At 37.3% G+C, this 9,308-nt stretch overlaps 1 protein-coding gene across 1 annotated transcript; it reads right to left on the bottom strand.

Annotated features, from left to right (window-relative positions):
- Nucleotides 1-4: 4 nt before the first annotated feature.
- LOC125272782 (cyclic nucleotide-gated channel cone photoreceptor subunit alpha) lies at nucleotides 5-8,766 on the bottom strand. Its single transcript, XM_048197883.1, has 8 exons — nucleotides 8,633-8,766; nucleotides 8,481-8,510; nucleotides 8,239-8,391; nucleotides 5,862-5,930; nucleotides 5,578-5,769; nucleotides 5,382-5,483; nucleotides 4,723-4,829; nucleotides 5-3,015 (listed from the first exon to the last, which is right to left on the bottom strand). Exons 1-8 carry the CDS (start codon nucleotides 8,722-8,724, stop codon nucleotides 1,625-1,627), a joined length of 2,136 nt encoding a protein of 711 aa, XP_048053840.1. The 5' UTR covers nucleotides 8,725-8,766; the 3' UTR covers nucleotides 5-1,624.
- Nucleotides 8,767-9,308: the final 542 nt, after the last annotated feature.

Below are 9,308 nucleotides of genomic sequence, written 5' to 3'. Positions count from 1 at the left end.
GAAATATATATATATATATTTTTTTTTTTTTTTTTTTTTTTTTTTTTTTTTTTACTATTGTGACAACTTAAGCATTTGCAAGTGTTAGATTCAGTGAGACATTGATTATGAGGAAGAGAGCAATGATCCTTTCCAAGCTTCCATTTTACACGGTCTGGTTTGCACTCAAGCAAATGTCAGCCTGAGTCTATTCTGTCTGACAGTCTCTCATCCACAACAGTTTTTCTGCACTGCTCTTACCTCCACATTCACCTCACAATAGCAAAAGGCTGCTTGATTCCTCTCCCTGGGGACAAAGGGAGAAAAAGCAGCCTAATTAGCACCCTGTATTGCACGAGGTTCATGGTCGGTTGACACCTGATAACTGTCACGTCATTTGCATTACAAGCTGTTCTTGTAATAATCATTGTGATAATTCTCACCTGCTTTCCATAATCAACATCTCTCAAAACTTAGGACCTGGAAAAACATGCAACTAGATTATATCTATAAACAAATCTCTGATTAAAAGCATGAAAAGTTTTGAAACAAGTCTGATTGAATGTCTCAATACATGACAAAGATATCTTTATGTAATCAGTGAGTATTCAAAAAAATAGTTAAACAATAATCGTAAAAAAACTACACCCAGAGACGCTGATACCTAATTTCATTTTACATTTCAGTCAATGTTTTCCTCTCAGGAGTCAAAACTACAATGTTTGCATTTCCAACACAGCTCCTTAACTAGCCTTTAATGTTTGGTAGGTCTAATTGTTGGTCTACCCTTCCCAATGGAGAACATGCTCTGAAGTCATAGATCGTCACATTAAGGGCAAGTCTGAACAGGATTATGCTCACAATAACTGCACAGTTTGATCACTTGGATCACTCATTTTTTCCCCCAACAAACCAATCAATCCACAGTAGACACGAAATGTTAGGAAAAGTTCTAAAATATTTTTATTTATTACAGCACATACAAGAAGAGAACATTGTGGACTAAAATGGTGAACCCTCCTTTTTATTCTCATGTAAAAAATAAACTTAAAAACCCTCAATTTTATCACATTACAGGATGTTCTGCTTTGGTATTTATGCTCGCTTAATAAAAGCAAAGCTTTGACAACAAGACAACAAGGCTTAGGACCAATTACTGAGAACATGTTTGAAATTTAAACTGCAACAAAATTGAAGGATATTGTGCAAATTTACCAATGCTGAGTAAAACCCACTTACAGCATGACATCTCACAGAGAGTATAGCTGCACAATAACCCTACAGTTCTACCATTTTAGGCATCACACTACCGATATTCACACACTGCAATACTTCATAGCAACAGCATCAGGAACCAAAATGACCAAAAGCAGAAGATAATTTTGGCGTCCGAAATTACTTTTGAAGAAAATCCTGCATTAGTGAGGCTGAAACTGTCTGATCTGTCATTGTTTACGTGCCTTCGCAAATTAGGTTTAGGTCTTGTGAAATGCCAAGTCTCTGACTGACTCGTCTATAAATAGTATATGTATTACTTTGAGATCAACCAATTTCTCTCAAATGATGCCAGATTTCTCTGTATGGGTGAATGTGCAATCCATGATCCTGACACATACTGTGAATTTAAGTCTATTTCAGCATAGAACTATTTGTCCTTCTTATCCCCCACGACCTCAGATAAATCCTCCTCCCTAAGAGTCTTCACTCGGGCCTCCATGTTGGTGATCCTCTGTTTGATCTTGTTCTGGCTGGCTGTCCAATCTGCCAAAAGACGAGCGAATTTGGTCTGCATCACGTCTAAATTAGTCTCCAGCGTGCTGATCTTTTCCTCCAAGTCCTTCGGGTCTGCGCCAGCAGCGGCCGCAGCCTCATCGATGAGATTGTCTTTCATCAGAATAGCCCTACCTTTCTCCTCTAGAGCCTTCTTGGCTTCTGGGTACTCAGTTAGTGCTTCCATCAAGTCATCTTTCGAGAGTGCGAACAGATCGGAGTATCCAACACTGCGGATGTTAGCAGTCCTGCGGTTTCCAGCTTTACTTCCTTTGATGCCGAGGATGCTGATCTCGCCGAAGTATGCACCATCACTGAGCACCACAAACTGCGTGACGCCATCATCCGCCACAACAGCTAGTTTGCCTTCTTTGATAATGTACATCTCCCGCCCAATGTCGCCCTTCTTGCAGATGTAGTCGCCAGGACTGAAAACCTGCGGTTGAAGTTTAAGGACAAGCTCGACTAGAAGTCCTGCCTCGCAGTCCTGGAAAATACGCACCTTCCGAAGGGTTTCCAGATGCACGTTGATGGCGATCTCCGCCTTAAGTTTATCTGGGAGGTTCTTGAGCACTTCCTTTTCATCGCAGGTCTTCTGTTCGGTCCAAAGGTAGTCAAACCACTTCACGACACGGGCCTCCAAATCTTTGGTGACCTTTCGGAACTGCATGTACTGCTTGATGGAGTCGATCTTGGCCTGGAACTCTGCGCGGGATGCATTCATGTTGGAAATCATAGCACCGACGTTACCGACGATGGTGGCGAAAATGAGCACGCCGATGAGAAAGTCAGAAACAACAAATAAATACTCAATATCTCTGACAGGCGGCGGCGTCTCTCCGATTGTGGTGAGCGTGAGTGTGGACCAGTACAAGCAGTAGATGTACTTCCTGGCAAGACGACCAAACTCAGGGTCACTGATGTTGGGGTACACCCAAGTGTCTGAGCCAAAGCCGATTGTTTTTGAGATGGCAAAAAAGATGCAGCCATTCCAGTGGATGATGATAAGGATGTACAGGACGAGATTGCTGATGCGAAAGATGTTAGGGAAGTTGGTTCTGGTTTCAGTGCGGTCAAAGAACTCAAACAGTCGAGCCATTTTGAAAAGCCGGTTGAATCTGAGCTCGGGATTGTTGTAGCCCACTTTCAGCATTAATATGTCTGTCGGTATCATGGAGAAGATATCAAATTTGAATTGCGGTGACTTTTTGTAGTGTTCCATCAGCTTCTTAGATTCTCTCACCAGTAAGCCTTGCTCCAAGAAACCTGTGAAGCAATTTCAACAAGTTATGTACATTGTTTATTAGGGATGTAATGGTACATGTATTCAGTCAGTCACGCTTCAATCCAGAAGGGGGCGCCCGTGGTAATGCAATGCTGTTTGCTAACCGCCATAACAGGAAAAAGAGCAGAAGACGAATCACTTCCACTAGACAGTGCGCACATGTCGAATGTGACTTTTTGCACTCATGGACAAAGGGGAATACTTTGAAAGGCTCAGGCACTCAACCATTCATGAAATGGAGCACGGAAAATTAAGTATAGGAGGGTTGGCCTTAAGCTTTGAATGTTTAAAGCTGCAGTCCGCGATTTTTGGCCCTCTAGCGGTTAATAAACAGAACCGTACTCGTCTTGCGAAAGAACATTGTAGCTGGAGCTACTTTTCTCCGTGTATGTCTATGCCGAGTCACGCAGTTACTGTGATACTCTACGGCAGGTCCTACCAGTCTGGTCTGAAAGAGTCTGAATATAAACACTTATTATATGTGTTCCATAGTGTACCATAATGATTCAGGGTAAGACAAAAACACGGTTTGGAAAATGGATTCATGTTGTACATTCTCATTATATAATTTGTGTAAATTTTGAACACAAAAAAAGTTGCGGACAGCAGCTTTAAATATAGTTTGTGGAGCAAATTGTAACACTCCTAATGCTAATAACACTCCTAATAAAGTTTTATTTTTTATTATACTATTTTTTTTTTTTTTTTTACTTTTATAACACAATATGCTTTTCAGTTTTTTTGCTGATTTTGACCAAATACCTTTTGTTTTTTATCAGCCCTGAAAAAAAAAGACCTATGCGAGAGTGCGTTCTGATTACTGCTTAGTGCTTAATACACGATAGGAGGCTGTACTGTACCAATTAGGGGATTAAATGTCGCTAGGTGGAACAAACTGTGATTTGCACTACTGTCTGCTCAAAATAAATGAAAAGAAATCTAGAATTGTGGATTTGTTCCTTTGTCTGGTAATACTTTCATTTAGGGTCCAATTCTCACTATTAACTAGTTGTTTATTAGCATGCATATTACTAGGATATTGGCTGTTTATTAGTACTTATAAAGCAGATATTTATGCCTTATTCTGCATGGCCATATTCAACATCCCATAATCCTACCAATACCTAAACTTAACAACCTCCTTAAAAACTATTAATAAGCAGTAATTAGGGGTTTATTGAAGCAAAACGCATAGTTAATAGTTAGTAAATAGTGAGAATTGGACCCTAAACTAAAGTGTGACCATTTCTCCTATTTGTACAGTACCGTGACCCCAAAACCGAGGTATGTACCGAACCGTGACTTCTGTGTACTTTTACACCCCTATTGTTTATAGTATGTTATTTAGCACTGATAAATTATTTCCCTGTAGAGCAGTTGTAGTCTAGAACTGTATGTTCTTCAATAAAACATTAGTTATTGAATAAAAATAAAAAGAAATATGATTTCAGTTTACATCTTGATTTTATGTGTTTTCTGTAGCTTTTTAATTTATAAATAGATTAATAAATTCTGAATAATATATGAATAATAATGTAATAAAATAATTCAAATACTTTTAAGTCAGCCTGCAGCCCCTTTAGCAGTTTGCTGAACCATTGCTTTAGATGGATTTTTAGTTCATTCACTCTTATAGTTAAATATGACAAAGTTAACACAAACAGAGAAAATTAGAAGAATAATCTCACCTGTCCTTGATCTCACAAATGTGTCAAGGTAGTAGATAACATCTGATGAATAGTCAAGAACTAGCCATAGGATGGTGTAATCATCCTGCAGCTCATTAAAACAGGCTCTGAAAAAACAGATCAGAAAAGAGCATTAGATTAGAGCTATCACCACACAACAGCACCAGAATATTTCTGGTGTACAAAACATTATGATATCTTGCTTGCTTAGTGGGGGACACTTATTATTCATCATTATTATTGATTTGACTGCACTATTGGATGAGAACTGAACTGAGATGGATGATGACATTACTGTTTTTCTGCAAAACAGAGTCAATTTAATAATCGATGATCTTTACAACGGAACTGAATCAACACTGAACTGACTTCAGCTGAACAATGACTCTATTTTCCTTGAGAGCTGCTGTACAGCTGAATTAAACTCTGTTTGCATCATTGAATCATTTTCCTGTTATCACTGTAAAACTGCTTTGAAACAATCTATATTGTATAAAGCACTATATAATAAAGGTGACTTGACTTTTATATTTCTGCATATAGTTTTCTTGTTTGATAATTAGCTGTGATATCCCCATTATTTTAGATAATATATTTTATATTAATATATTTTAATAATTAGCATGCAACTTCTAGCAACTTCTAATATGTAAAATTACCTGGTAATGAGCATCATTAGGTTGTAGAAGACAGGTATTGCTACAATAGTCAGCCAGTGATAGTACAAATCTGTCGCTGGATCCATTATCCAAACCTGTTTTCTAAAAAAAACATATATACGTTTTATACATATATAAGTTCAGGACTGAACAAAGAACTACATTTAATTGCATTTAATTGAGATAAAATACTCACGGTTTCTCCTCTTCCTTCTTTTTATCATCCTTTTTATCATCTTTCTTTTCATCTTTCTTCTCATCTTTTTTCTCATCTTTCTTCTCATCTTTTTTCTCATCTTTCTTCTCATCTTTTTTCTCATCTTTCTTCTCATCCTTTTTTGGTTCTTCTTTCTTTTCATCTTTCTTTATCTCTCTGTCGTCCTTTTTGCTGCATTAAAATGAAAATTGACATTTAATATGTAGCAATTAGCATAATGTACTTCAGCACAACCTGTAATAATATTTAACTTTCCCACATACTCATCTGTATTGTTGCAGTTGTTCATATTCAGTGTTGCAAGAGGCCAATGATTTGCATTGTTGTTAAAGCTGTAAAGACAACAATATTGTAAATATTCTTATCCCTGTAATCTGATTAGAGATAAAACATGATGAAACATGCACTTCATAATAAAAAAAAAAATGTTGTTTTTGTAACTATTTTACCACAGTTAATTGCAGTGTGGGAAAAGTGCATTTTCCTCCGAGAAATTTCTTGACTGGTAAAAGCATGGCCTCTTACTGTCAGGCCCAGACGAAATCTACATTGGATTTACAATGGGATTTAAATGGATCTGCTAAATGGATTAAATGGATGTGTTCAACGGTGTTAAATGGAGCTGAGAGTACTACGTTCTCTTTGGTAGTTGAAAGCATTATCAAATTAATCTCAATAAATGATCACGTAAGGGGAGAGAGAGATGTGAAGAAATTGAATGATGCATTTTTCAAATTCTGTGTTAATCTTCTGCATTTTCAGATTGTGAAAATGTAGGCATGCTTATAACTATATGAAATGCATTTAAGTCTGTTAAATGTGAGCAAATAAGTAGCAAATAAGTCTTCTGCTAGACTAGCAGTATGACAATGACCATCATCAGGAGGGGTTGGGGTTCGAATACCAGGGCCGAAGAAAGTGAGAGCGTGGCAGACAGCCTGGATTATAAGGTTACTGTCAGCACATCCTCTCTTACTGTCTTGAGAATCACATTTAATCTCACCACAGAGGGCATTACATTAGGGCTGATTATGTTTCCTCTCCAGGTATTTTTTGAACAACTGCAGAAGTTATGCATTAATGTCTAAATTTGTTCACATCTTCTGCCAGATATGGCAGTGACTATTTGCAAATTGTGATAGATGCCATTCACACTAAGTGAAAACAGCAACTTTTCTTTGCACTAAGTGTAAATAGTAATTAGAGTCAATCATTGTTAGAACCTATACTTAGTGCAAATATTGGCAGATACTATTTGCAACTCAGTATATTGTAGTATATTATAAAACTGATAACAACATACTCAGTGTAAATGATTATTAAAATCATAAATGGCTGCTGCCTAATTGGGGCATTACTTGTCCCTGTTCCTAAGGCCCTCCCCTACACCTACTCCTAACCCTACCTGATAAACACTTTATTCCCACTATTAAATATGCGTTTGGCACTTTATTTCCACTTTTCATAATTTTTTTTTTTTTTTAAATAAATGCTTTTCTGAACTGATATGCGATGTTAAAAGGTAGAAGAATAAGTTCAGAAAAAGACAAAATTGAATTCAGGTCGGTCACGTCAAAAGCTAACACCACCCACCTTTCACACTACGCCACTGATCCTGTTATCAGCAGGATTTCTTTTGTAATTTTGTCAGGCTCAATCAGACAATGATGGGTGGAGTTAGTGTAAATAGCATCTAGACCGTAAGGGATAGATAGTTATTTGTGGGTCCTTGTGGTAATTACAGTGTGTCGGGCAGGAAATCCAAACATTCGCCTATCATCCATTGACCTCAAATATGGCTTATTTGAAACATGTAAGTAGTAGCAGCTCTATATGGCCGCTCGCTCTAACTTTTAACTATAAATGTGTGCTATTATTAAGCACATATCCAAGTTTTTGTGTGGAGTGTGGAAGCTGAAATATTAGCACGCTTACTGCAAGAAATAGAGGCGCCGGCGCGATCACTTGCATTTTTTCTGATAACAGTGGAAACATCTTAAAATACTCCATCATTTTTGGTCATACAGATAAGAGTAATACATCATTGAAAACTGCAAAGGGTCTTTACTTAATACTTTTATTTGTGTAAACTCACAGTAACAAGAAAACATTGTGCCTTTGTAAAATAAAGAAAAAAAATGCAGGATGCGCTTTCTACTGTCTCAGTCTCCCTGAACTGTAGCGCGTCACAAAATGAACCCAAACTCGGTGTATACTTGCCTTACAGATATGAGAAATATATCTATAGAAAGCTTGAAATGTCTACTTTTAAATGAACCAATTCAAATTGAAAAGAATTACTCTCTGCTTATGTAATCTGTATGAAAGGTGCATTTCTCTCTAAAGGCGAGTTCACTATACTGCAGAGATGGCGAGTCAATATCGTCATCATCTTTGCAGCTGACACTTGCTAAGAAAACACTAGTAAAATGTCTCCTTGCTATTTTTTCCCTGACACATTCATTATCATTATTTTTGCCGGTACTTTGCAGAAAGCTTTATGTGTGTGCTTAAGCACAGAAATATTAAAATAATGTAAACGACCATTACGGTTTGGTAATCTCCTCAGTATATATTTAAGTAGTTTGAGATAAAATATTTTTGGGAGGTCACTGTGTACATGGATTAATTTCCACTCACTTCCTCCTACGCAACTGGTCCTGTCCTCTGTCATCCAACGATGCATCCTTTTGCATGTCTTCAGACTCCTCCGTTAATGTAACTGAATCACTGCATTCTGAAACTTTACATTTGGTAGACCTTCCTCCAAACCTCGGAATGAACTGGGACATCCTGAAAGTGAAGGTACAATGGCTTATTAAAGTCACTTATGATGCACAAACAATTCTCAAATCTCACAACACAGCAAAAGATCAAATCACCTGCCCATTAGTCCACGGGGTGGCTGATCACTGCAAAAGAAACAAATACACACCAAATGAAATATAAGGACTTTTGAATGTGACAACTGTTCTAGATGCAAAATAATGAATGACTTGTCTATATAGGCTATGTCTGTGGTATCCCCTCTGACCTTTCTCCTCTCTCGATCCATTCAATAGCTGGCTCAGGGGTGAAGGCAGATCTTTGTGAGGGGTATGACTGTTCTGTGCAGATTTTAGCCATTTTCTTTCCTAGGCCATTCACTGCAATTTGATCACATCTGGAGCATTTGTGTAATCACTCCTGTAAACCGAAATGCACTTCCATTAGTGAACATACTGTATGTACTTCATAGTCCTTACCCATTTTGTCACATAAACAATGTTCAAATTCATGAATAAATAGTATTACAGCTAATTTTAGTAAGGTTGAAGTGATGCATTTTCACGTTGCAACACTGACATTTTTTGCCTCAAAACATTAAAAATAAATCTTTGTTCCATTTTAAGACTGGACAGAAGGATAATGGATTCTATATAAATGCTTAACAGATGCGAGTGTCTGCTCTATAAATACACACTGCAGATTAAATGCCAAGTGGAATCAGGAGCGTCTTCCAGGAAGATAAGCTGTTTTAAGACAAAAAGGACAGGAGATTTCTGATTGAGACAGGGAGGTAAACATGGTAAAACCAGGGATTCCCTTAGCCAAACATGCTATGGTAAACTGCAAGAGCTTTAAAAAAAAATAAGTAAACAAATTTAAACCTCTCTGAATATTTATTTGCACTGTCTGTATGTAGCTATTCTGATAGAAAATGATTTTTA

Source organism: Megalobrama amblycephala, linkage group LG7 (genome assembly GCF_018812025.1).
Source record: "Megalobrama amblycephala isolate DHTTF-2021 linkage group LG7, ASM1881202v1, whole genome shotgun sequence".
NCBI classification, from domain to species: domain Eukaryota; kingdom Metazoa; phylum Chordata; class Actinopteri; order Cypriniformes; family Xenocyprididae; genus Megalobrama; species Megalobrama amblycephala.
This window is presented reverse-complemented; position numbering and strand designations above follow the sequence as displayed.

Bases quoted from the DNA above. Each gene is read 5' to 3' on its own strand.
- LOC125272782 (XM_048197883.1), bottom strand. From the start codon at position 8,724: ATGGCTAAAATCTGCACAGAACAGTCATACCCCTCACAAAGATCTGCC. The intron at 4,830-5,381 runs GTAATTTTACAT...CTGTTTTTTCAG, and splicing joins CTAATGATGCTCATTACCAG to AGCCTGTTTTAATGAGCTGC. The intron at 3,016-4,722 runs GTGAGATTATTC...ATTGCTTCACAG, and splicing joins ATTTGTGAGATCAAGGACAG to GTTTCTTGGAGCAAGGCTTA.